The sequence below is a fragment of the Lontra canadensis genome, unplaced genomic scaffold (assembly GCF_010015895.1).
Source record: "Lontra canadensis isolate GAN:19392208 unplaced genomic scaffold, GSC_riverotter_1.0 scaffold125, whole genome shotgun sequence".
NCBI lineage: Eukaryota > Metazoa > Chordata > Mammalia > Carnivora > Mustelidae > Lontra > Lontra canadensis.
In genome coordinates, this window is record NW_022631119.1 from 6,037,775 (window position 1) to 6,064,975 (window position 27,201).

Below are 27,201 nucleotides of genomic sequence, written 5' to 3' on the forward strand. Positions count from 1 at the left end.
GAGCCCAGAGGGACAGCGCCCAGAGCCGGGAGAGAGAGCCACACAGCCTCCCTGCCTCGCTGGCCCAGGGTTTGGGGTGCAGTCCTTGGAGCCCCTTCCCCCTCCTCAGCCTCCCTCCGGGGCCCCTTTAAGACAGGGCTGGTCCTCTCCTCCCCGAGTTAACCCCTCCAAGCCCAGGTGGGCCCCTGGGCTCCGGCTGGTGGGCGGAGGCAGAGGGGGAGCCAGGGGCGGGGAAAGGGTTGCCCAAAGTCTGGGAGAGACAGTAGGAGGCTGGGGAGCAAGGAAGGCGGCCGCAGAGCAGAGCTGGTGCGGGGGGCCCAGCCGTGGCAGGCGGGCCGTGCCAAGTCCAGGGAGCCTGGAGCTGGGGAGGAGGGCTGGGGACAGCCCGGCCCTGCCCCCTCCCCCGCAGGGTGCCCAGCAACTTCTGAGGAAAGTTTGGCATCGTTTGTGTGGTGCCCCGAGGATGGGCAGGGTCCCGCTGGCCTGGTGCTTGGTGCTGTGCTGCTGGGGATGCGTGGCCCCCAAGGGTGAGTGATGGGGCCCTGCCGGGGGTGGCGGTGGGGAGACGACCTGGGGCTGGGCTGGGGCAGGAGGGAGCGGAGTGGGGGGTGGATGGCAGGTGTTGGGGGGGAGTCTGGGCTGGCCCAAGGAGTGTCTTTGGGACAGTAGAGGGGGAGACAAGGAGACACCGAGTTAAATGAGTTAAATGGGGAGAGAGGAGAGAGGCTAGGGAGAGAAAGGGGCTCAGAGAGGAACAGGACAAGAAACAGAAACTGGGAGGGTCAGAGACGGAAAGAAGTAGACACAGAGTGAGACAGAGAGACAGAGAACCTGGGGGCTGGAGTGGGGCTGGACTTGACTCGGGGCGGGGTGGGGGACGCTTAGGGAGAGGGGCTGAGCTGGGGGGCTGCCCCGGAAGGAATCTTCCAGAAAGGAGCATGAAGTTAGGCAGTGGGATGAGGAGGACTCCAGAGCTCTAGGGGGAAACCCTTGTCACTGTCATCCCTACACACACTTGTCCTTACCCCATCACTGTCTGTCTGCTCCATCTCTGGGGTGGGGGTCTCCGGCTCTGGCTGTAGACCGCCATCTCTGTGGGGCTTCATTTCTCTGTCCCAGTCTCCGGCTTTCTCTCTCTCTACTTTCTAGGTGTCTCTATAATGTCTCTGTCTCTCTGTCTGTTTGCCTCTGTGTCTCTCCCCCAACTTTGTCCCCCTCTCAGGGGTGTCTCTCCCCTCACTTCTCATCCTCTGTGTCTCTCCGGTCTCTGTCCCTTGGCTGTCTCTGAGTCCTCAAGCTTGACTCTGTCTGGCTTCTCTCTGTCTCTCCTTCCCTATTTCTCTTCTCTCTCTCTCCTCTCCCTCCCCACCTTTTTTCCTTCCACACCGCACCCATCTACCACCAGCAGTCCGCCACCAGCCTATCTGTCAAGTCTCTAGAAACCCTAAGGGAGGGCAGCAGGGGCGGGAGCAAGGCCTGGCCCTGCCGGGCAGTCCAGAGCATGGGAGGCTGCCAGATCCCCGGCCTACTTCCCAACAGACCAAGGATGGGGCCCCTAGGAAGGAGGGAGGCTGGACCCCAGTCCCCTGGGAAGGCTCCCATCCTCCCCCAAAGCCTCCACCCTCCCCCCCCCCCCCCCCCCCCACCCCCGCTGAGGTCACTTTACAACTATGTGGGCCTAAGGGCCTGGCAGGCTGGGAGGAAAGCAGGGGTTCCTAAGCTAACTCTTCCCCATCTCCCCACAGGAGCACAGGCTGAGACAGACCCCTTTGTGGGGAGTCCAAGGAACATCACTGGTGCCCGGGGACTCATGGGGGCCCTTCGGTGTGAACTCCAGGTTCAGGGGGAGCCCCCTGAAGTGACCTGGCTTCGGGACGGACAGGCGCTAGAGCTGGCAGACAGTACCCAGACCCAGGTGCCCCTGGGTGAAGACGGGCAGGATGACTGGAAAGTGGTCAGCCAACTCAGGTGCCCAGCCTTCCCCTGACCAGCCGCATCCCTCCTGATCCCTGTCCCCACCCCACTCCCCGGCCCCCAACCTCCATCACATGATGGGTAAAAAATTATGGGCAGGAGCCCCACCTGGGCTGGAACCCCAGTGTGGCCACTCGCTAGCTGTGTGGCTTGGAGAATGTGATGTAACCCCGGGTTTCAGTTTCCTCTTCTGTAAAACGAGTTAATAATAGTACTCAATCCTTAGCTCTGACAAGTTTCTAGTCCTGACCCCCTTCCTGCAGTTCTGATGACCCCTACCCAGGGCCCAGCACTGACCCCGAACCTTTCTGTCTCTCCTCTTGTCCTGTTAGAATCTCCTCCCTGCAGCTCTCAGACGCGGGGTGGTACCAGTGTGCGGTGGTCCTGGGAGGAAAGACCTTTGTGTCCCAGCCTGGCTACGTTGGGCTGGAGGGTGAGCCCTGGGCACAGAGGTCGTGGGCGGACAGGAAACCTGAGTGGTCAGAGGGTGCTGGAAAATTCAGGGGACATGCAGCCTGGGTGTGTCAAAGATATTTAGGGGGTCGGGAAGCTGGGGAGCCTGGGAATTACTGGGGGCAGGCCTGGGGGGGATTATATGTCCTGGGGGAGAAGATATCTTGGCGGTTGTGACATGTCCTAGGGAACAGACATGGTCGGGGTAGGACATTCTGGGGATCGGGTAAGGAGTCAGAGGTACAATTTAAGCCTCTCACCCACCCCTCAGGGTCTCGCTTTTCTCACTGAGACTCAGATGTCCCACGGATCAGATGCTGGTGGGGAAGTACCCAGGGGTACTGGGATCCTGTGTTCTGGGGGTAGATGCCTGACGGGTCGGACATCTGAAGGACGTTCGGATGTCCTGAGGGATCAGATACAGGGGTCAAAGAATTTGCAGTGAGTCAGACACCTGGGGAGCTCAGAGGGACCTTGGCAACTACCATGCCCCCCCCACCCCAGGCCTGCCTTACTTCCTGGAGGAGCCTGAGGACAGAACTGTGGCCACCAACACCCCCTTCAATCTGAGCTGCCGGGCGCAGGGACCCCCAGAGCCTGTGGACCTTCTCTGGCTCCAGGATGCGGTCCCCCTGACTCTGGCCATGAGCCATGGCCCCCAGCAAACGCTTAGAGTTCCAGGTAAGTCTGGGGAGTAGCCAGCTCTGCCTAGAGGGCCAGGCAGGATGGGAGCGGGGAGCAAAGGGGTCTTTTGTGCTCCTGTGTGAGTGCCTGTCCCTCTGTCCTTCATTGTCTCTTTCTGTCTCTCTCTCTCTCTTTCTCTCTTTGTCTGAGTCTCACTGTCTCAGCATCTCTATCCATATCTACCCCTCATCTCTCTCTCTCTGCTTTCTCTGTCCCTTTTTGTCTCTCTGTCCTCTGGTTCTCTGTTTCTCTGTCTCTTTCTGCTTCTCTGTGTGTGTCTGTCTCCCTGTCCCTCTGTCTCTCCTTATTCCCCCCAGCTTGTCTGAATAGAATTCTTTGTCCCGGGTTTCCTCTGAGCTGTCCCATGGCCCAAATGTGTGTGTGGGCCTGATGTTCCTTTGTCAGCCCCTGACCCCAAGCCTGGCACCAGAAGCAACCAGGCCCTTTTCTCCTCCACCTCCTCCACCTGCCCACTCTGTATCAGAAGAGCTGAAAGCGGAGAAAGAGGAGAAAGTGGGAGACAGAAGGACAGTTCCAGGGAGAGAGAGAGAGATCAAGAGACATGGGAGGGACAGACCACGGAGGTAGCCTAAGATGGAGAGTGACAGGACAGGGAGGTCTGAGTGACAGCAGAAACTCTCCTAGCTTCAGAGTGACCATCCATTTCCGCACACAGAGATGGGGCAGGACCTAGCTTGGGATCACAGCGCGGTCAGAGGTAGTGTGAGGGTCCCTGCACATAGCGGTTTCTCCCTCACCGAGGAAGGAGGGTTGGAGGAACACAGCCGGGTGAGGATCAGTCTGAGGGAGGCAGCCGGACCCTGGAGGGCTTCAGCTTTCGGCACCCCAACCTGCTGCCTCTGTCTGCTGGGATGGGGCGGGTGGGGGGGCTCCTGCCTGAGGGTCTCCCGGGTTAGAGGGAGGTGTCCACATTCTCAACATTCCGGGGGCTCTGAGTGTGCAAGGAAGAGGTGGTGAGCATGCCAGCCCCCAGAGGGGTGACTCAGGCCCGTGGCTCTGGGGTCTGAGTCAGCCTGGCAGGACCCTGGAGATAAGAAAGGAGAGGGGGATGGGCCACCCATGCCATCCCAGGAAGGAGAAATGGGGCAGCCCCCCCCACAGACGTGAGAGGCCCTGCGTGTGTATCAGTGTGTGGTAAAGCTGTAGGGGGAGGGTGTCTGTGTGTGTGTGTCTCAGTGTGTGTGTGAGGTCCTGTCTGTATGTATCCATGTCCCTCTAGATCTGTGTCTCAGTGTGTATGAGGCCATGTTGTGTGTGTGTGTGTGTGTGTGTGTCTAATACCAGTGTCAGCCTGGCCTCTGTCCTCCTTTGCACTTGCGTGTTCACAGCTGTGACTCGCTGTGTGAAGGTGGTGTGTGTATGTGTGTGTTTGGGGGGAGAGATGGGAGAGTGAGGGGAGGGAGTGTTTTGTGGCTATTTTGCATCTAGCTCCCTGTAGAAAAGTGACAATGTCACATCACAGGTGTGCATCTGTGGGTGTGAGTGTGTCGTGGTGTGGATACCTGTTTCCTTGTGGAGGCAGGATGTTGTCAGTGGAGAGTTTAGTGTTCCTCGGTGTGTTTTCACTCACTGTGGCTGTCCAAGCATTTGTCCGTGTCCATGCATGTCTCTGGGGTTCCCATGCGTAGGTCCTGAGGGGGGTGTGTTGGTTCGTGACTCTGACATGGACCCCCATCTCTGTGTGTGTGTGTGTGTGTGTGTGTGAGAGAGAGAGAGAGAGAGAGAGAGATCTACAGCAGGCGGTAACGACTCCCTTCTACTTCTGTCCCGTCTCCCCATGTATCAGCCCCAGCTCTGATTGTCTCTTGGTAGATAAACTTGCCAACCGGTGTGGGTATGTATGTCTGTGTCACCTCTAGGCACATGGCAGCTATATGTCTGCCTCAGTGTTTATGCAAGCCAGTTTTTGTAGAGTCTGCCTCTCCGTAAATGTGTCCGAAGCGACCTGAGTGTCCAGCTGTGTTTGAAGGACTGGCTGTGTTTGTTTGCAAGCAAGTCGACATTAACCTTATTCATGTCCTGGTGCGTATCTGTTGGACCACTCCAACCTCAAGGTCTGTGTGTGGCTCCCTGTGTGTATTTCCACAGGCAGGTGTGTGTGTTTGTCAGTTTTGGGGGGGGGCAGGATGTTGCGTTGCTAGGTGTTTGACTGTGTGTTTATGTTTGCGATATATGTGTTTGTGTATGTGCGCCGACGTCAGACCCTGTGTAGATACGTGCAAGTCACTGGCTGGATACTGGTGTCGCTGAGTGTTTGCGACCCCATCAGCCCCTAACGTAGCTTAGCCAGTGCCCGGTTTTCTGTTTCTGTGCCAGTAACGGCCCCTGTGTGTTAAGTGTGATTCACTGTGTAAGCGTGAGGGTGGGGGGAGGTGCTGTGTCAAGGAATTTTGTCCGTTTATGTGTCTGTCCCTCGATCTGACTCACGGCTTGCCACCTCTCCTTCCATCCCTCTGATTCCCTCGGAAAAAGCGCGGGGGTTGGGGGAGGAGGAGGCGCGGGAGCGGAGAGGAAGCTGGACAGTGCATCTGGGAAGCACATCTGGAGTGGGCCGGCTCCAGTCGCGGAGGGAGAGCCCGCTGGAGGGGAGGGGTCCCAGGCCCCTCCATCCCTGCTCTCCTCATCCTCAAGGTGCGCTCTGAGGCCGAGGAAGGGGGGATCCTGCGCCGCGCGCCCCCCCCATCCCCCGGCCGCCACCGGAAGTGCTGGAGCGGGAGGGGGGCACCCTGGTGACTCACGCGGGGGCAGGAATGCTGCGGTCGGAACAGGACCCGGCTCCAGAACTCCCTTCCGCCCCGGGGCTCTTTGGGCGAGCAGCACCAGCCCCTGCGCGGTGACCCTGGCGGGCCCCCGCGTGCCAGGTGGCTGGACCGGACCCAGGTTCCCCGCCCCCTCCGGCAGCCGGCCCGGGGCTGTCCTGCCCCTCCCCCGCCGGCGGGGGCTGCGGCCGGGCCGGGCACCTGACCTTGGCTGAGGGCTGCAGCCTGGGCAGCGGCGCTGGGGAGCTTCCCTGCCCACCCCCTTCCGGCCTCGGCCGACTTTCCCTCATTCCGCTCCCTCTGCCGACTGAGAGAAGGAATCTTTGTGTCTGCGGGTTGATGGTGGTGGTGGTGGGAACACGAGAGCGCGCGCGCTCACACACACACACACACACACACACACACACACTTTCCACACGCAGACCGAGCAGGAGGCACACACAAGCCTGCAACATCCATAGACACACGCAGTCTACCCGCAGACGCCCAGAAACACAAGGTACATATTGGAGCGCCTGGCTGACTCAGTCCGCTAAGCATCTGCCTTCCTCTCAGGTCATGATCCCAGGGTCCGGGGATCAATCCCTACCTGGGGCTCCCTGCTCCACGGGAAGCCTGCTTTTCCCTCTCCCCCTGCTCATTCTCTCTCTCAAATACATAAATAAAATCTTTTTTAAAAAGACACATATTAAGTCACTTATCCATAGAATTACACAGGCTCATATTTCTACATACATACCCAGAAACACTCATAGCTACACAAAGGCATACACGTAAAGTCATTCACTTGTTCAACAAGCATTTATGGAACAGCTACTGTGTGCAAGGCTATTGTGGACCTGTATGAACGTTGGCATACAGCAGGGGACCAAACAGACAGAAACCCCCGCCCTCCTATAGCAGGGTTGACAGACAGTGAGCAAGACATACAGGTAATGGGTAAAGTATGTTGTGATGAGAAGAGCCAAAGAGAAAAAGGAAAACTGGGGAGAGGCTAGATATGGCCATGAGGTCCCGGCTCTGAACAGGGCGGCCAGGGACAGAGTGAAGAAAAGGTGGGATCTGAGTCCCAAATGTGATTGAGTGTGGGAGAGAGCCCTGTGCACTTCTGTGGAAAGATAGAACAGAGATGCGAAGTTCCCGAGATGGGAACGTGTCTGATATCTGAGTTCCAGAAACATCTGGAGCCCAGTGAAGTGGGGGAGGGGGGCGGGAGTTGGTAGGAGCTGAGCTTAGAGCATATAAATGAGCGAACACCTCTGGCTTTACATACAGCCATGAGGGCCTGTTTCTTAAGTGTGTGTCTGCTAGGGATATATGCCTCCATGTGTGTCTGTTTGGCTCAGTGTGATCGTGTCTGTGTTTGTGCAAGTATGTGATTGTGTGAATGCCTATGTCTGTGTGTGTGTTGGTGTGTGTGCCTAGGTATGAGTATGGGTACTTTTGTATGTGTGTGTATAACTATGTGTTGGCGTATGTGCCTGGTGTGTCTGTGTGTAACTATCTCTGTGTACACGTATGAGTATGTGTGTTTCGGTGTGTGTGTTTTTGAGTGTTGTTTGTGTGAGTATATGTGTGTATCTCTGTGTATGAATGTGTGTGTGAGTGTATGTATATGTATGTGTGTCTCTATCTGTGTGCGTGCCCGTGTGTGACTGCGTGTATGTGTGTCTACGTGGTGGGGTACTAGGACTGAGGCCGCCAGCCTGTCCTTGTGTCTGGGGACAGAGGCCTGTGTTCCCAACTCAACCCCCACCTCCCTTCCAGCAGGAGCCCATGTGGGCTGCACTGACTCTCAGGCAGGGCATGGTAGGAGGTGGCCCAGCATGGCCTGGGAAACCGTCCTTCCCCTCTTTGACACTGGGCCTCTCCTTTTATGACTCCCCAGGCTTGAACAAGACATCTTCTTTCTCCTGTGAAGCCCATAACGCCAAGGGGGTCACCACGTCCCGCACAGCCACCATCACAGGTGAAGGAAAGGGAGCTGGGGAGCTGGGTGTCAGAGAGTGTGGGGTCTGGCCCAAAGGTCAGAGCTGGGGTAGAGGGCAGGGGTGTTTAGAGGGGAGCTTTGGGAAAAGAACCCCCAGGGTCAGCCCCTCCCCTCATGTCTCCCCAGTGCTCCCCCAGCGGCCCCGTGACCTCCACCTGGTTTCCCGCCAACCCACAGAGCTAGAGGTGGCTTGGACCCCGGGCCTGAGCGGCATCTACCCCCTCACGCACTGCACCCTGCAGGTGAGACCTTAGACTTGGCTCAGCCCTCCTCCTTCCGCCACACATAAGCCCCCCGCCCCCTCCCTGGGAAACCAGCCCTTCCCAGCCATGCATGTGCTAAGAGGCAGTAGAACCTCGAGTTGAGTCAACACCAGATGTCCTGACTTCATATCCTCCCTCCACCACCAGCAGCTGCAGGAGATGGGACCTTGTGACTTAACCTCACTGGACTTCAGTCTCATCTGTAAAATGGGCAGATAAGCTTGTTGTAAGAATTCAATGAGTGAATACAAGGACCGAACTTAAAATAGTATCTAGAACATAGGTAATGCCTAATAAACCATCAGCTGTTTTAACTTTTTTTTTTTTTTTTAGTATTAGTAATACTGACTCTGGCCAGAGTGGGAATCCTAAGACAGCAGGGGTCAGAGCCTTCTCTGTCACCAGCAGGTGACCACAGCCCTGTGCTTCTCCCATCCCAGCCCTGATCACTCTGGGTTGCCGCTGTCTGAGGGGTGAGTCTGTCTCCCACTGGACCAGGAGCTTTGGGAGGACCAGTCCTGGCCTGTCTCAGTCACCACTTGGTCCTCACGATTGCCCAGCGCAGGGTCCAACTAGAGTAGGACACATTTGCTGGAAGAGTCCCTGACCTGAAGTGTTCTAGACCCAGCCTTCAGCACCAGAGTTGTTCTTAGTCTGCGCTAAGAAAAACAAACGCAGATCTCTGAATACGAGACCCAGTTCTGGCCTGAAGTTCTTTGAGATCTGGAAGTTGGAGTGAGGGCGGGACAGTGTCTGCCACGACAGATGACAATAATTAGTAATGCCCAGTGTTTATGGAGTATCATCTCTGTGGTGGGCCTTGTATTGTGACTTTATGTGTTTATGTGTGTTTGTGGGGGCAGGGTCTGTGGAGACACCCGCTTTCCAGATGTAGAAGCTAAGGTTCAGAGTAGTTAAGCAACCTAGCCAGGATCACAGCCAGGAAGTGGCCAGGGTGAGATTCAAACCCTCATCTCCCCAAAACCAAACAGCCCCCTTCACCTCCTTGGAGACCATTCAGAGCCAACACTTGATCAAATAAGAGCTGTCTTTCTTGTAATTACGTGCCCTGGACATTATCTCACCCACTTCTCATTTTAACCCTAGAAAGTAATCTGCTAATCTTCCCGTTTTCAAGGGAAGGAACTGAGGCCCGGAGAGGGGAAGTGATCTGCCCTCCCCATGGGCTTTAAAGGATAAAACTGATTCAATCCCCAAGCGTGGGCCCACTTGGGAGATCTCAAATGCCAGGTCAGGCATCAGCTGTATCCCCCAACCCACATGCGTCCAGTGTCAAAAAAAGCAGAAGTGTGTCCTCTTCCTTCTCCAGGGCTCACTTCCTGCTGTGCCTGGCCTGGGGCAAGAGGGTTCGAATGGGAGGGCTGCAGGGAAAAGAGAAGTGGGAGTGGGCACCAGTAGGCTGACTGTCTGGACCTATGTCCCTGTGTCCCCTTTGTCCCAGCAGAGGTTCCCCTTCCCATCTGTCACTGCAGGTCAGAGAGCGGGCATGGGACAGCTTCCATCCCCTGCCCCCATCCTATTACCCACCCTCCCAGGCCTCGTGGTGGGATCCTTTCCCCACAGTGGTCTGTGGGACTCTGGGCAAGTTGCTGAACCTCTCTGGGCCTCTGTTTCCTCATCTGTAAAATGAGAATGGAAAAAGAAACTGACCTCAGAGGGTGGTGGCAAAAAGACCATGAGTTCAACCAGGATTGCACCTGCTGGGGTGCTTGATACAGAGTCCACACTCGGGAAACGTTAACCATCGACAGGATGTGCAAACCGGCTTCCGTGCTGTGTGTCATCGAGCCTCACACCCTGCCAGGTAGGGACTCTTAGATGCCCATTTTCCAGAAATAGGAAAGGAGACTCAGAGAAATAAAGACACCCACTCTAGGTCACACAGCAAATGATACCCAAGCCAGGACTTGGATATCCAAGATTCTTTGTGTATACACCAGTAAGTGGTAAACTTCCCTCTGAGAACACTCAGTGTGACAGTGTGGTTGGGTCTCCTGGTTGCTCCCCCGGTGTTGAGGGGAGGTGGCAGCATCCTTGCGGTGTGTGGCTGTAGAGGGTTTGTGGTTCCGTGTGGCAGGGCTGTACAAATGTCTACACCTGCTGTGGTCCCTGCCATGCTGATCGTGTTATTCCTGGGGATCAGGGGAGTGTCCCAGCTGGGGACGCTGTGTAGGGCGTGCAGAGTTTGCCACTTGTAGCCGGGCAACCTCTGTCTTGCGCGCGCGCACATACACACACACACACACACACACACACACACACAATAATAGCAATAAACACTCACTGTGCACGGGCTCCTCTAAACGCTTGCAAGCATCAGTTCACTCAACCCTGCAAGTTAGGGAGACATTGATGTTATCCCATTTTACAGATGAGGAAACTAAGACACAGTGCTAGGGGCTAGTAGAGGCGGGATCTGAACCCCAGATCCAGCGTCTCTGCTCGGCACCAAGTTCTGCTGCCTCTCTGAAGAGAGGAGAAGTATTGTTACTATTGCCAATGTTCTTATTTCTTTTTAAAGATTTTTATTTATTTGAGAGTGAGAGAGATAGAGAGAGCACAGCAGGGGGAGAGGGCAGAGGGAGAGGGAGAAGCAGGCTTCCCTCTGAGTGCGGAACCCTATGTGGGGCTTGATCCCAGGACCCCGGGATCATGACCTGAGCTGGAGGCAGACACTTAACGGCCTGAGCCACCCAGGCGCCCCAAGGCAAAAGGTTTGAAGACAGGTTGGGGTTTAGTTCCCAGCTTCATCAGTGACAAGCTGGTGACCTTGGGCAAAGTGATTCTGTCTCTCTGAGACTCACTGTCCTCATCTGTAAGTGGGGATGCCTATGGTACCCAAACACAGAGCTGAGGGTCAAATGAACTCAGATGCGTAAAGGGCTTTGTTTTTTTATTCAGATATACATAAGGTGCATAATCTTCAGTGTGCACCTAGATTGTTAAACACAAATGTTCATCCATGTCACCACCCTCCAGCTCCCCACCCACCAGCTCCCCACCCACAAGGATCCCTGAGCCCCCAGCAGTGCCCACTCTTCTGATTTCTCTTCTTTTGTCTGTGGTTGAATGTCATTGTCATTTTATTGATGCTGATCACCTGCCCTGCTCCGCACAGCTTGTCCTACCTTCAGCCTTTAGGCAGCCCTGGAAGGCATTTGGTCCTCCAAGCGCCCATGTTCCAGATGAGGAAAGTGAGGCTCAGAGAGGGCAAGTCTTGCCAGAGGTGGCTTTTGCAAGTGATGACGGAGCCACATCATGCATCTAGGAGGTCTCGCTTTGCAGCTGCATGTGCCCCTGTTACACCAGCATGGAGCGCTCTCTCTCTCTCTCTCTCTCACACACACACACACACACACTCACCCTTGCAAAGTTGTGTCATCACCCCAGGACCACCCCTACCAACTCATGTGAGCCCCATCTTGAGATTTCCTGTTCCTCCCATCCTCACGCCCCTTCCCTCTCCCCAGGCCGTGCTGTCAGACGACGGGGTGGGCGTCTGGCTGGGAGAGCCAGACCCTCCAGAGGAGCCTGTCACCTTGCAAGCGTCGGTTCCCCCTCACCACCTTCGACTGGGCAGCCTCCGTCCTCACACTCCTTACCACATCCGGGTTGCCTGTACCAGTAGCCAGGGCCCCTCACCCTGGACCCACTGGCTTCCTGTGGAGACACCGGAGGGAGGTAAGAAGGGGCTGGTGTGACGCAGACGTCACTCACGGCAGTTCGCATCTGTGCCACCCCAGGCATCTCCTGTCACCCATTAACCCCAAGTGGCCTCAGTCCCTCCCACCCAGCCCCAGACTCCCCAGCGTGGCCCACTGGCATCTCTCCCAGACCTCTCCCCTGTGCTTCCGCTCATGGCAGGCCTGCACGAGGTGCCCACGCGCGTTCCCTTTGCACTCTGTCCCCGCTTCCTGGGAACAGGGGAGGGGGTCAGGAAGAGGTGGGGGTGCCAGCTTCCCCTCTTCCCTGTCCTCCAGTGCCCCTGGGCCCCCCCCGAGAATGTCAGCGCCATGAGGAATGGGAGCCAAGCCCTGGTGCGCTGGCAGGAGCCAAGAGCGCCCCTGCAGGGCACCCTATTGGGGTACCGGCTGGCCTACCGAGGCCAGGACACCCCCGAGGTGGGTGCTGCTTGCAGGGCTGGGGCGGAGTGGCTGGGAGGAGGGAGATGGGGAGGAAATGTCAGGGTGGACAGGACAGTGGTGCGGGTCGTGGTAGTACGAGATCATACAACACTTAGGAGAACACGTTCTGGGAAGGTTTAAGGGGTCTGGGGAAGGGGTAGGGAATGGCTATTTAAAAGCACTGTAAAAATCGTTTCAGTAGACTTCCAAATGTCCTGTGATGCTTTAATAGCAGATAATCCTAGAACACCTTGAAGAAGGGGTGAATTTTCCTAATGGGCACAGAGGTGGTGTTGGAGCAAGCAGCACCCTGGGTTGGACAAATGGGGTGGGAGATTGGGTGGGAGATCAGGAAGGCATAGAGGAGTGTGGGTGGAAAGATGGGGATGGGGATTCAGTCCCCCCTTGCTAGCACTTGACGAGGGGCAGTTAATGAGGCAAAGGGCCGGTCCCCGTGGAGCTGATGGTGGAGTAGGCATGGGGATGGCGAATGGAGGTAGGGGTGGTGGTGAGGAATGAAGGGTGGGAGGAGGTAGAGAGGAGGGGTTGGGGGAGGAGGGGCTTTTGGAAAGATGGAGATTTGAGGCTGAGGGTGAAGTTTTAAGAGTTAAGGGCAGGTAGGGGGCACTCTACCCTGACACGCCATCCAACATCCTAGGTGCTCATGGACATAGGGCTAAAAAGAGAGGTGATCCTGGAGCTGCGGGGGGACGGGACTGTCCCCAACCTGACCGTGTGTGTGGCAGCCTACACTGCTGCTGGTGATGGACCCTGGAGCCTCCCTGTGCCCCTGGAGCCCTGGCGTCCAGGTAAGTCCCAGTCCTGCTCAGCCCCCTTCAACCCATTCTCAAGGACCCTGTCTCGCCGTGATGCCCCTGACTTTCTCCCTGTACCTTTCAGTGTTACTTACCCCAATCTAGGCTCTTTTCCCACCCGGAAGCTTAATGAGAGTCTCGCCCATGTCACGCCAGCCTTACCCTCTCTGAGCATGTCCTGCCTCTGTCCTTTCTCCTCACAGGACAAGGACAACCAGTTCACCAGCTGGGTAAGTCTTCACACCCTCTCTCCTCCCTCCTTTCCTTCAACGCCCACTGAGGACCCCATTGACACAAACATACCCATTGCCATTGCTTTCATGTTTCCCAAACTCATCACTCTAATCTTCTACTTCTGGGGTTTGTGTGGTCCTTGATGGAGTCGCCTGGAATGGCCCCACACATTATAGGTACTCAGTGAATTGTGGATGGATGGATGGATGGATGGACAGACAGATGAGTTATCCCCCCTCAAATCCATCCCTCTCAATATTTCTCCAGCAATTCTCGAACATTCCTCCTATAGCCATTTTACCCTCCTAGCCCTGTTCCAGCTCACCTCTTGTAACTCAACCTACTAGCCTTAAGTATTCCTTACATGCCTTCCTACATTTCTTTCCATGCCCTTCCCGCACTAATCCCAGCTTCCTTTCCCAGTCATCCTATTATAGTCCTTGGTTCCTCACCCATGCCTCCCAAACACAGGGCACACCCACACTTCTCATTCACAAACTGCACATTTTTCACACCTTCACCACATATCCCACATATATCCATATATCCTGGAAAACGTTGGGTCCACACGATCCCACACTCTTCAGGTCTCCGTGCACACCCATTGACACTCCTCACCCCTCGCCAGTCCTAACCCATTCCCACTCTGCACACACCCACACCAAACTCCTGGACACTCAGCACGTACCCATTCCCACCTTTTTACACACTATGTCAGCTCATCCCATGCCCACGCTCCTTTCACACCACAGTGAAATCCTTACAAATCACTGCTCACTATATGTATCCGAAACTCCTTGACTACTCCTCCCTCGTTCACATACCCCAGACTCCTCCAACACTCCTCTGACATTCTGTGCACCGTCCTTTGCATACTTACTTCTCTCCCATCCTTTGCTTTATGGAAACCCCTCCATTGTCAGCGCGCACTACTCAAGACCATTCCTTGGCCATTTGTCCATAAGCCTCCTACTCCTTGCACACGCCCCACACACCCATCCTACACTCCACGCATTCTCTCCCCGCCCTCCCCTGTTTTCCACACCCAAGTCCATCTCCTCGGAGAAGTGAATGCCTCTACCTACCCCATGCCTTATTAGATATTTCCACATCTGTTTCCCTTCAATGTCACATTTTTGGGGTCCAGGGAGTGGAATCCAGGGCTTCCCCCCCCTGACCTGTGTGCCATACCCCCGACAGTGAGTGAGCCCCCTGCCCCTGCCTTCTCATGGCCCTGGTGGTACGTACTGCTGGGAGCCGTTGTGGCCGCTGGTTGTGTCCTCATCTTGGCTCTGTTCCTCGTCCACCGCCGGAGGAAGGAGACCCGCTACGGGTAAGTTGGAACTACGTGCATAGGGAGGCTTGTGTGGACTGGGATGGAGAGGCTGGGGCCAGGGAGACCATGAGGAGGCTTGTGTGGGACAAGAGATTACCGATTAAGATTCCAATTAAGAATCGGAATGAGATCCAGGGTCTGGGTGATGAATGGAAGGCAGGGGGTAGAAGTCCCAGACATGGTTAGCAAATGCTGGCGGGGTGGGTGGGCAGCTTGGGCTTAGGGTGGTGTTCACTTTCACTGTTCTCAGAAGGAGGGGTTTGCACTTGGTTCTGCCCTGTCCTCACCTCCTGCCTATTCCCCCCAAGAGAGGTGTTTGAACCAACAGTGGAAAGGGGTGAGCTGGTGGTCAGATACCGTGTTCGCAAGTCCTACAGTCGCCGGACCACTGAAGCCACCTGTAAGTGAACCCCCACGCCTCGCCGCCCTGGTGGGGGGATGACAAGCATAGAGATTGGGGCCCGCTGGGCTTCCGTTGATGCCCAAACCAAAAGTTCCTGAAGACCTTGGAATGATAGGACATTAGAACCACAGACCCTAACAACAACAGAACTGTAAAATCACACAGACCCTAAGAATAATAGGGTCTTAGACAAAAAAAAATCATAGGAAGACCAAACCTTAGAGCCACAGGATCCTAGAACAATGTGATGATGATGGTGATGAAGAGGACGAGGATGGTAGGATGATCGTGAAGCCAGGGGTGACAGCCAACCCCAGCAGTCCCTATGTGACAGGTGTTACACATGTCATTTAATTGAATCTTCACGACAACCCAGTGAGGCAGGTACGTCATCCCTCCTCACCACCCCCACTGCACGGATGAGGAATCGGTGGCACAAGAGTGTTTAAGTGACCTCCTCAAGGCCACGCAGCTTGCACGTTGGATAGCTGGGCTTTGAAATCAGGTCATTTTGCTCTGAAAGTCCATCCCCTGAGCTGCCTCTAGGAATTAAAGAATGTTAGAGAGGTAGAGTCGAGCTTGGCTGAAACAATTCCAGGATCAATACCATAGACCCTTAAGATCTTGAAAACCAGAGGCTCTTAGAACTCTAGATTCTCCGTGAGACTGTGGAATTATGGAGTGTCCCAGCCATGAAGGGACCCCAGAGGCCACGTCGTCCAAATCCTTTCCTCTTTCCAGCTGGGGCAACTTAAATCCAGGAAGGAAAGGGACAGAGTGATGTCTCTCCCCAGCACACCGTGAGAAGGCTGCCGGGGCCCCAGGGAGATATTGGAAGAGGCTGGGAAAGACATTTAATTCAAGAGGAGCAAAGATAGGAAGCAAGGAGGTCATGGCGCACTAGTAGGGTAACGTGCAGCAGCGGTTCTCAGAGTGTGATCCTGGTCCCTGGGGGTCCCTGAGACCACTGCAGGGGATCCATGAGGTCAAAACTATTTTCGTAATAATCCCGAGATGTTATTTGCCCTTTAGCACCCTCGTTCTCTCACACGTGTTCTGTGGAATTTTCCAGAAGCTCTCTAATACGTGATGATGTCATCACTCTTTCGGTTGACAAACATCTGCTTCTTCTTGTGTTTGAAAACTCCATCCATTTTAATTTTTTTTTAAGATTTTATTTATTTATTTGACACACAGAGAGATCACAAGTAGGCAGAGAGGCAGGCAGAGAGAGAGGGGGAAGCAGGCTCCCTGCCAAGCAGAAATCCCCATGTGGGGCTCGATCCCAGGACCCCAGGACCATGACCTGAGCCAAAGGCAGAGGCTTAACCCACTGAGCCACCCAGGTGTCCCCATCCATTTTAATTTTGAAAATACAATAAATGTTGATCTGTGTCAGCCCCCTGAATGAAAGCTCTTTGCCATTCACAGTAATTTGAAGACTGTGAAGGGGTCCTGAGGCCAATAAGTTTGAGAGCTGTTGCTATAGAGCTACGAAAATAAATCACAACTATGTGTGAGAGCTACATTATGGCTGTCTCATAGACACCGTGTTGAGTGAAAGAAACCAGACACAAAAAAGAACACAGTATATGATTCCACATTGATAATATCCCCAAACAGAGAAGGCCAGTCTATGGTAAGAGAAATCAGGAAGGTGGCTGGTCTTAAGAGGGCGGGTCATGGTCTGTTCTTGACCTGGGTGCTAGTTACACTGTTGTGTTTGCTTTGTAGAAATCCGCGGAGCTGGGGGACCTGGGTTTCTCGGTCAGTTGAGCATCCAACTCTTGGTTTCAGCTCAGGTCATGACCTCGTGGGTCGTGAGATCAAGCCCTGGGTGGGGTTCCCCGCTCAGCGGGAAGTCTGCTTGAAAATTTTCTCCCCATGCCCCTCCCCACCCCGCTGGCGGGTGTGCTCTCTGTAGAATAAATATCTTTTTTTTTTTTAATTTATTTGACACAGAGAGAGAGACAGTGAAAGCAGGAACACAAGCAGCGGGAGTGGGAGAGAGAGAAGCAGCGGGAGTGGGAGAGAGAGAAGCAGGCTTCCTGCTGAGCAGGGAGCCCGATGTGGGGCTTGATCCCAGGATCCTGAAATCATGACCTGAGCCGAAGGCAGATGCCTAATGACTGAGCCACCCAGGCGCCCCTAAAGAAATCTTTTAAAAAAGTAGACAGGAGCACCTGGGTTGCTCTGTTGGTTAAGCAGCCAACTCTTAATTTCAGCTCAAGTCGTGATCTCAGAATTGTGAGATTGAGCCCCATGTCAGGCTCCTCACTCAGCAGGGAGTCTGCTTGGGATTCTCTCTTTCCCTCTCTCTGGGCCCCTCCTCCCCATCTCACACCTGGGAGCGTGTGCTTTCTCTCTCTCTCTCAGAAAGAAATCACTGAGCTGCTCCCTGGTGATTTATGCAGATTGTAATTCAATAAAAAGTTAAGAAATATTTTTAGCAACTGCTGTGGCATACCACTGACCTCTCAGGGTGCCCAGTGGTACAAGATTATGTGACAGGCTCTTACCCTTTTGCTACTGGTTTGGGAGAAGATTTGGGGGGGGGTCTAGGGGAGGAGCTAGGGCAGGAGGTGTGCTCAGGGCAGTAGCTGTTTTGTTTTGTTTTGTTTTAAAGATTTTATTTATTTATTTGACAGAAATCACCAAGTAGGTGAAGCCAAGTAGGCAGAGAGGCATGCAGAGAGAGAGGAGGAAGCAGGCTCCCTGCTGAGCAGAGAGCCCAATGTGGGGCTCGATCCCAGGACCCTGGGATCACGACCTGAGCCGAAGGCAGAGGCTTTAACCCACTGAGCCACCCAGGTGCCCCCAGTAGCTGTTTTTGAATGAATGCTGAAGTATTTCAGTATTTTAACAATGGGCACATCCCTCTTGGCATCCAAATGTCTCCTGAGTGTCAGCCCTGCTCCATGGCTCTGTCCACCCCTGCCCCCATGCAGTGAACAGCCTGGGCATCAGCGAAGAGCTGAAAGAGAAGCTTCGGGATGTAATGGTAGACCGGCATAAGGTAGCCCTGGGCAAGACGCTGGGAGAAGGTGAGCCCCCCACCCCCACCCCCAGCACACACGCACATGCCCCTGAACCACGAAGTCCTTCACTTCCCCACCCGTACCCTGTCACAGGAAATGCAGTCCCCACAAGCACCCACCGAGGTCAGTGTCTCCCTCTTGTCCCCCACAGGAGAATTTGGAGCCGTGATGGAGGGCCAGCTCAACCAGGATGACTCCATCCTCAAGGTGGCTGTGAAAACAATGAAGAGTGAGTCTGAGCTTGCATGTCCACATGGATGGGACCCCCGACCCCTAACCTGCAGGCTTTTCCCTATGGCCCTAATGAGGCCAAAGAGCAGAAGAGTGAGTCGAAAACCAGCCTTGCCACAGAATCTCAGGGTTTCCAGACAGGAAGTGGAGTCCGTACTAGGTGCTTTAATAGAAGGGATTTAGTATGGGGAGACTTACTACAAAGGTGCCAGAACGATGGGGAGCAGTGAGGCTGGAGATTAGCGGCAGTCATACTTCCATCCCAAGACCTGAGGCCAGAGGGAAGAAGTGGGGTCACCATAGCCACAGCCAGGGATGCCTGGTGGGATTTGGGATTGCAGATTTAGAGGCTGCCTTATGCAAGCTTGAAACACACAGCCACCATCAAGGCAATGCTGGAAGCGGTAAGGGACAGGGTGAAATACCCTGACTTCTCCCTCTCCACCCGCCCACCTGCCAGTCTCCCATCAGTGCTTCCCATTGGCAAACTCCAACAGGAAAACAGGAAACAGTATGAACAGTACAAAGAGGAGCCTGGGAAATGTAGTTTTGGGGGGGGGCAGCCCCCTGTTGGGGGAAGGTCTGGAACGTAGCTTCATCATTTATCAGCTGTGTGATCTCAGGCAAGTGACTCTCCCTCTCTGAGCTGTGTTTCTTCATTTGGGAAAAAAGATCATAATATCCTTGACTCCTAGGGTGAGCCAAAGCACTTAATGCTGGGTTGGTAAGTGGTCTGTGCAAGGAATGTGGACTACGACTATATTATTTACAGGGTCAGAGAGGGCAGGAGCCAGTCCAGGGTCACACAGCCCAGGAAGTCCAGGGCCAAATTTTTCCATATGGGGAAGAGGCATTGAGGGCCAGGTGCCGATGATGGTGACGGAAGGGGATACTTTCTCAAACAGTGGAGCTAAAAGCTTGGGTTATGGAGCCATCGGTGTCTCCCCATTCATTCATTATTGAACACTTCTTATGTACCAGGTTACGTTCTCCACCTAGGTTTGAGTCCCAGCTGTGTGACCTTGGGCGAGTCACTTTGCCTCTCTGAGCCAGTGTCCCGAGTTGTAAAAAGGGAGTAATGGGATGGATCCCTAGGGAAGTGGCCTAGCATGGTGTGTGCACCTGGACCTCAGAGCCGGCCCACCTGGCCTTCACTTCTGCCTCTTCCATTTGCAAGCTCTGTGTGCCCTTAGGCAGATTTCTTAACCATTCTGTGCCTTGGTTTCCCCATTGTTAAAACAGGAGAGAATAATAGTCTCTCCTCAGAGGGTTAAATGAGTTTATATATATATAGAATGCTGAGTGCAGCACCAGGCACAGATGACGATGGTGAAGGAGAGGAGGAAGGAGTCCTCCCTCCCCTCCCCTCTTCCTTATCCACCTTCCTCTCTCCCCCAAGTTGCTATTTGTACAAGGTCGGAGCTGGAGGATTTCCTGAGTGAAGCCGTCTGCATGAAGGAATTTGACCACCCCAACGTCATGAGGCTCATTGGTGAGGGAGGGGCAGGTTTGGGGGTGCCCGGGCTCCATGGAGGCCACTCCAGGAGGAACACCCCTCCCTCCGGCACTGGGAAGATCAAACCTCCAGGCTCCCTGCTCCCCCTACCCTCAAGCTCCCCCCTCCTTCTTTCCCTTAGCTTGGAATGTGACCTCTGACCTTTCCCAGAAATAGCTGAGGTCCCCAGGAGGGCTCTGGAAACTTCCCTGGGAACAGTGCTGGAAATGGCTTCTCTGAAGCTTGGTCCTTGCCACCCACCCCCCACCCCGCCCCCAACAGTTTGGAACTTAGATTTGAAGGGGAGGGAGAGAGAGAACTGAGGGAGGGGATGGCTTCCCCTCCTGGCCAACTGGAGTGACAGGGCTGCCTGGGGGCGCCTCAGGCGTCTGTTTCCAGGGTTCCGAACGAGAGGGCTTCCCAGCACCTGTGGTCATCTTACCTTTCATGAAACATGGAGACCTGCACAGTTTCCTTCTCTATTCCCGGCTTGGGGACCAACCAGTGGTGAGGGACATTTACTTGTCTGGTTCCCAGGTATCCACTGAGCACCTGTCAGGTACCCAGCACCGCTCAGACACTGGGAACACCACGTTGCCCAAGAGCTTGCTCTTGTGGAGCTGTCTGCCAGTGAGGGCACCAGGCAATAAAGAAGTTAACCAATAAATAAGCAAGAGAAATTTAACTGCTAGGAAAGGAAGAGAGTCAGGTGAACAACAGAGAGGCCAGGCGAGTAGTTTGGGTGGACTGAGAAAGTCTTACAGAGGAGGTGACCCTTGAAGGAAGAGCCAACTGGTGGGAGGTGGGGAGATCTGGGGGGGGAGCAGTCCTGACAGAGGACACAGCTTAGAGGAAAAGGCTTAGAGGCGGGAACAAGCATAGTTTGTCTGAAAACCAGAAAGGAGGCCCCTGGCTGGAGCGTTGGTCGCACGTCCAGGTCAAGGGCAGTAGGAGATCAACTTGGACGGGAGGGCAGGAGGCGATTATGTAGAGCCTTGTTGGAAAGAGATTGGATTTAATTCTTGGAGCCATGGGAAACCACTGCAAGGCAGAGATAGGCACACACAGGAAGGGAAAGAAGGAGGGAGGGAGGAGGGATGGATCTCAGGGACTCCGCTGACCTCCACTCCTTCCTACGCTGCCCCAGTTCCTGCCCACTCAGATGCTGGTGAAGTTCATGGCAGACATCGCCAGTGGCATGGAGTATCTGAGTACAAAGAGATTCATACACCGAGACCTGGCTGCCAGGAACTGCATGTGAGTGCTAAGGCTTCCACAGATACTCTCACCCCCACCGCCCCCCCCGTCCCCTCCTCAGGGGAGCTGCATCCCTCCTTCGAGGAGGGAAGAGGGGTTCTAGACACACATACCCCTCAGGCAGGCCAGAACTCAGGACTGGGATAGAAAGTTCAGCAAGGAGATTGGAGAAGACTTCCTGGAGGAGGGGAGCCTGGAACTGAGATTCTGGAGGGGTATTTGAATGTGGAGAGAGGAGAGGCAAGAGGGTGGGCTCAGTGGGTGGCATGACGTGAGCAAAGGGGCAGAGATGACCAAGGACAGTGGGGACATTGAAGCCTCATCTCTGTATCCCTCCATGCTGACTATCTTGCCTGGGGCTGCCCTTAGCAAGGGGCCATATTGAATAAGGGGACCAGACACCCTCCTCTCCCCCACCAACAGACATCCCAGAAAATAGGCCAGAATTAAACTAAGGTCAGGATGGAGCATGTATATACAAACACAGGCTTCGACTATTAGTTTCATTACAATATTGGACTCAGAAACTGAAGCTGGAGAATTGGAATCTTCTTCAAGATGGGTAAACGTTCGCAACTCTCGGGAACGTGAACATCTCTTTCTTCCCCCCCCAAATTCTTTATGTGGAGAAAGTCCAATCTCACAGAAAAGTTGGAAGACTTGTTCAGTGGATGCCCATACACCATCCTGGGGGCAATTATGCCATATTTCTCCTCTCTTCTCTGTCTTTCTTTCCTCAACTGCTTCAAAGCAAGTTGCCTAAATCTTCAATAGGTTATCTCCTAAGAATGAGAGTTTACATGTAAATTACAGTTCTGTTGTCACACCTGAGAATAGTAACCATAATTCTACAACATAACTTCATATCCATCCAATCCATATTCAGATTCTTCAGTTGTCCTCCAAAATGCCTTTTAGGGCTGTTTTGTTTGTTTGTTTGTTTGTTTGTTTTATTTTGCTTTGTTTTTTTTTTTTGTTTTTCTTGCCCCCAATCAGGATCTATTCAAGGTCCCTCCCCCCCACACACACATTTAGTTAAATCTGGAATAGCCTCCCCCCAACCATATATATTTTTTTAATATTTTATTTATTCATGGAGAGAAAGAGTGTGAATTCATGCCAAGGGGAGGGGCAGAGGGGAAGCAAGAGGGATAAGCAGACTCTGCACTGAGTGTGGAAATTTACAAAGGGCTCAAGGCAGGGCTTGATCTCACCACCCTGAGATCATGACCTGAGCCAAACCAAGAGTCTGATGCTTAATGGACTGAGGCACCCAGGTGCCTCCCTCCCCTGCCTTTTATATTTTTACAGCATATTCTTTTGGAAGAGACCAGGCCCGTTGTCTTACAGGATATGATATATATGTGTCTATTTCCTTGTGGTGGCATTTGCCTTGTTCCTCTGTTCCCTGTATTTCACGTTAACTGGAAAATGTATGTAAAGTCTTCAATAGACTCAGTCAAAATGGAACTTCCTTTCCTTCTGCAACTTGAGCTGATCCTGAGCAAGCCCCCTATGAAACAATGACACTGAAAATGGGAGCAGACACCCATTGTTATGCACCTATTATTTTTCGTTGTTGTTGTTGTTGTTGTTAAAATATCAAGGGGTGCCTAGCTGGCTCAGTCAGTGGAGTGTGTGACTCTTGGTCTCCAGGTTGTGGTTTTAAGCCCCATGTTGAGAGTAGAGATTACTTTTTAAAAAATCTTAAGGGGTGCTTGGCTGGCTCAGGGAGTAGGGCATGCAACTCTTGATCTCAGGTCGTGTATTCAAGCTGCACACTGGGCATGGAACCTACTTTTAAAATAAATAAATAAATAAATAATCTTCTTCTTCTTTTTTTTTTTTTTTAAGAAAGTTCCTGGGGGCACCTGGGTCGCTCAGTCAATTAAGCATCCAACTCTTGATTTCGGTTCAAGTTATGATCTCAGGGTCTCGAGATGGAGTCCCATGTCGGGCTCTGTGCCGGGCATGGAGCCTGCTTAAGATTCTCTCTCCCTGGGGCGCCTGGGTGGCTCAGTGGGTTAAGCCTCTGCCTTTGGCTCAGGTCATGATCTCAGGGTCCTGGGATTGAGTCCCACGTCAGGCTCTCTGCTCAGTAGGGAGCCTGCTTCCTCCTCTCTCTCTCTCTCTGCCTGCCTCTCTGCCTACTTGTGATCTCTGTCTGTCAAAAATAAATAAACTTAAAAAAAAAAAAAAAGATTCTCTCTCCCACTGCCCCTCCCCCACCTCCTAAAAAATAAACAAATAAAAAGAAAAGAAAAGAAAGGTCTTAGTGAAAACAAGAAAGGAAGATTGTGGCTTCCCTTGGAGGGGTAGGAAGAAGGACTGATAATGTAATGTGTTTCCTTCTTTCTTATACTAAAAAAAAAAAAAATCAATGTTTATTTTACATACACTGAAACACCCACATCCTACGTGTGCAGCTCAATGAATGTTTACTTGTCTGTGGACTCATGTAAACAACCAGCACTGGATGAAGATAAAAAAAAACATTTCTAGGCCCTGGCAGTCTCCCTAATGGACTTCCCAGTCACTGCCCCAAGGAAAAACCCTTATTCTGGACTTGAGTCACCTGTTCTTAAATGTCACATAAATGTCACTGGTGCAGTTTGTACTTGTTTGTGTCTGGTTTCTTTCGCTCAGCGTGATGTTTTTGTGGTTAGCCCATGTCTCTGTACATATTGGTTAGTTCCTTCTTTTTCTTTGCTCTGTGGTATTCCTTATCTAGATGATGTCCCATGATGTTCTGTTTCTTCATCTGGGTGCTGGTTACATGGGTGTGTTTACGAAACTTCATATGGACCGAACAAGACGGGACACATTTCCCTTCGGTCTGGGGTTGATGGATCCTCTCCCCCAAGGAGGGACAGCCAGAGCGGCAGATGGAGACATGTCTGAGAGTGAGGGCAGGCTTCCCGGTGGAGGGGGCAGTACGGTCACCCCGTTCCTCCCCCCAATTTGGACAGGCTGAATGAGAACATGTCCGTGTGTGTGGCGGACTTTGGGCTGTCCAAGAAGATCTACAATGGGGACTACTACCGCCAGGGACGCATCGCCAAGATGCCCGTCAAGTGGATCGCCATCGAGAGCCTGGCTGATCGTGTCTACACCAGCAAGAGTGATGTGGTAGGTGTGGAGATTCCCCACAGGAGTGGGGAGTCAGTGGCTTGTTCATTTCACGGCACAGGGGCCTGGTGGTAAGGGTTAGGCATGTCTGGGGTTGTGCTGGGTGTCTGTGAATGGCGGTGTGGACATGCTGGGGACATGCACAGGTTCAGGAGGTGGCAGGTTCACACGGGGGACATATGGACAGTGTAGGCTGGGAGAGGCAGCGATAAGTATGTATATGTGTGTAGATGTGTGCATGGATGAGCACGTCCGTACGTGCACAAAAGTGACCTCTGTGAGCGTGTCCCTGCGCCAGTGTTGCTGTGAAGAGGAATGAGGCACCCGCTAAGATAGCGATGGACACGTGCGCACAAAAATGTGGGTGTACCCATGAACCCATGCGTTTGGGAGTGTCTTTGTGCAGGACAGACCTTCTAATTCTCTCCTCTCTGCTCCCCACAGTGGTCCTTTGGGGTGACGATGTGGGAGATTGCCACGCGGGGCCAGACCCCGTATCCCGGAGTGGAGAACAGCGAGATTTACGACTACCTGTGCCAGGGAAACCGGCTGAAGCAGCCTGTGGGCTGTCTGGATGGACTGTGAGGATCCTCCGGACCCCGCCCCAGCCCCTCCCCGATCCCAGATTTCACTCCCAAGACCCTGAGCCCCCCCCCTGGCCCCCACCCCCTACAACCTGCACAGAACCCCTCAGACTGTTGAGAAACTCATGCCGAGCCCCCCCCCACTGCCCCCAAATTCTAATTCACCACAGACTCCTGAGCTCTCGCACTTCCCCCAAAGCTCTTAAACACCCGGGACCCTCCACCAGCCCCCCAGTTTGCTGTCCTGAGCTTCTCCAAACTCATGGGTCTCCTCGGAGATATCCTCAGGATCCTTCAGGACAGAGCTTATCAAACTTTGCTGTCTCACAGCACGTAGAGGAGAGCAGAACATTGATCCAGCGCTTTCAGGGACAAAATCTGCTCTAGCAAATCCTCACTAGAATACCACTCGATACCCAGAGAGCTTCCCCAAGACCCTTTCCAGCTCCCAAGTTTCCCAGGACCCTCCTTTGGAAACTCTTGAGAACTCCCAAATCCCATCAGAAGCCCCCAAACTGCTTACGGTTCCTTCCAGTTCCATGAAATGCCCCCAAACTCCCAAAATGCTCCCCTTCTGAGCTCCTGCTGTCTCTCACCCCTCACTTTGCTGCCCCAGGTATGCCCTAATGTCCCAGTGCTGGGAGCTAAACCCCCGGGACCGGCCGAGTTTCTCAGAGCTTCGGGAAGATCTGGAGAAGACGCTGAAGGCCCTGCCCCCTGCCCAGGAGCCAGACGAGATCCTCTATGTCAACATGGATGAGGGCGGGGGTCATCCTGAACCACTTGGAGCTGCTGGAGGAGCTGACCCCCCAGCCCAGCCTGACCCTAAGGATTCCTGCCGTTGCCTCACTGCGGCTGAGGTCCATCCCGCTGGACGCTACGTCCTCTGCCCTTCTACAGCCCCTGGCCCCACCCTGCCCACCGACAGGAGCTCCCCTCCTCCCCCAGGGCAGGAGGATGGAGCCTGAGACAACGCTCTACCTGGGACTCCCTCTCAGGACCCAAGCTAGGCACTGCCACTGGGGGGGGCCTCCCCCCAACTCTTTCGCCACTCCAGGCCTCACCCCCGACTACAGCCTCCTCTTCCTACCTATTCTACTTCTATCCCCAGACAGGTTCTCTCTCTTCTCCATGCCTCAGTGTCCCCGTGTGTAAAAGGAAGGGGTTGGGCTGCGATTCCTGGGGGTTCTCCCAGGTCTAACATTCCAAGATTCTAGATTCTAAGGTTGAAAGAGTCTAGAAGCAAAGGTTCGAGGTTTCAAAGATGCTCTTAGTCTTTGGCTCTAAGAACCTAAAATCCCAAAGTTTCTGATTCTAAAGTGCTAAGGTTCCAGACATGAAGTTTCGAGGCCTATATTTTAAGGCCCTCAGAGTCTGTGGCTTGAGATTTTTCTGGTTCTAGAATTCTTGATACAGCCCACCAAGATTTTAGGTTCTGAAGCTCTAAGATTCTAGTTCTAGAATCCATGGCTCTATCATTCTAGATTTTGTTATTTGAGGTTTCTGAGTCCTTAGGGTATAAGATTCTAGATTCTACAATTCTAGACACGGAGGTTTTTTGAGGCCTAATGTTCTAAAATTTGAAGTTCTAAGCCTCTTAGTCTGTAAATCCTCAGCCTCTAAGATTCTACATCATAAGTCTTCAAGATTTTATCTTCTCAAGATCTAAGATTCTAATAATGGTTAATTATAAGTGCTAAGGCTTTATGATCCTTGAAACTCTTTATTATGAGATTCTGGATCCTAAAGATTGAAGAGTCTAGAATCTGCAATTCAAAAATTCCAAGAGTGTAAAGATAGAGGTTGAAAGGTCTAATGTTCTAAGATGGGATGTTCTAAGACTTAGTCTAAGAACCTAGATTCTGTGTCTAAGATTCTAGACCATATGCTTCAAGATTCTAGATTATTAAACTCTAAGATTCTAATGTTGTTCTGTTCTATGTTCCAAGACACCCTAGACTCTATTGGGCCAAAATTCTGGATCCTTAGCATCTAAGGTATAAGACTACAGTTAGCTGTGACTAGCTAGATACCAAAGTTCTAATCATTTCTAATGCTGGACAAATTTAGGTTCTATGCTGCATTCCACCTTTCTAGGATTTTAGTTAAGGGCCCAAGAATCCACAGTTTTAAGTCTTAAGATCTGAGGCACTGTAGTTCTATGATTCAAATGTTGTCAGATTCTAAAGGTCTACAGGTCTTGAATTCCAAGGTATGATGCCAAGGTTCTAATTTTAGATTATTCTTCTGGGTGACTCTCCCCTTCTGAGCCACCTCTGCTTCCTCCTTCCCTCCTGTGGGGATATGTCTCCCCTCAAGCCTGTGCAAGAATGCACTGGGGATGCCTCCTTTCCCCAGGAGGCAGTTTCCCTCCTTTTGGGCCATGCTGC

The 27,201-nt window shown here is 53.2% G+C and overlaps 1 protein-coding gene across 1 annotated transcript; it reads left to right on the forward strand.

The window, feature by feature from the left end:
• On the forward strand, nt 1-26,740 carry AXL (AXL receptor tyrosine kinase). The gene is given in 21 exon segments (XM_032841758.1): nt 1-527; nt 1,746-1,968; nt 2,307-2,407; nt 2,932-3,108; nt 7,780-7,860; nt 8,008-8,123; nt 11,636-11,846; nt 12,146-12,156; nt 12,158-12,286; nt 12,948-13,098; nt 13,308-13,334; nt 14,539-14,671; nt 14,983-15,074; nt 18,026-18,121; nt 18,267-18,344; nt 19,746-19,838; nt 20,227-20,348; nt 20,989-21,098; nt 24,068-24,227; nt 24,672-24,808; nt 25,428-26,740. Coding segments are annotated over 21 exon segments (2,664 nt in total). The 5' UTR covers nt 1-463; the 3' UTR covers nt 25,780-26,740.
• The last annotated feature ends 461 nt before the right edge of the window (nt 26,741-27,201 follow it).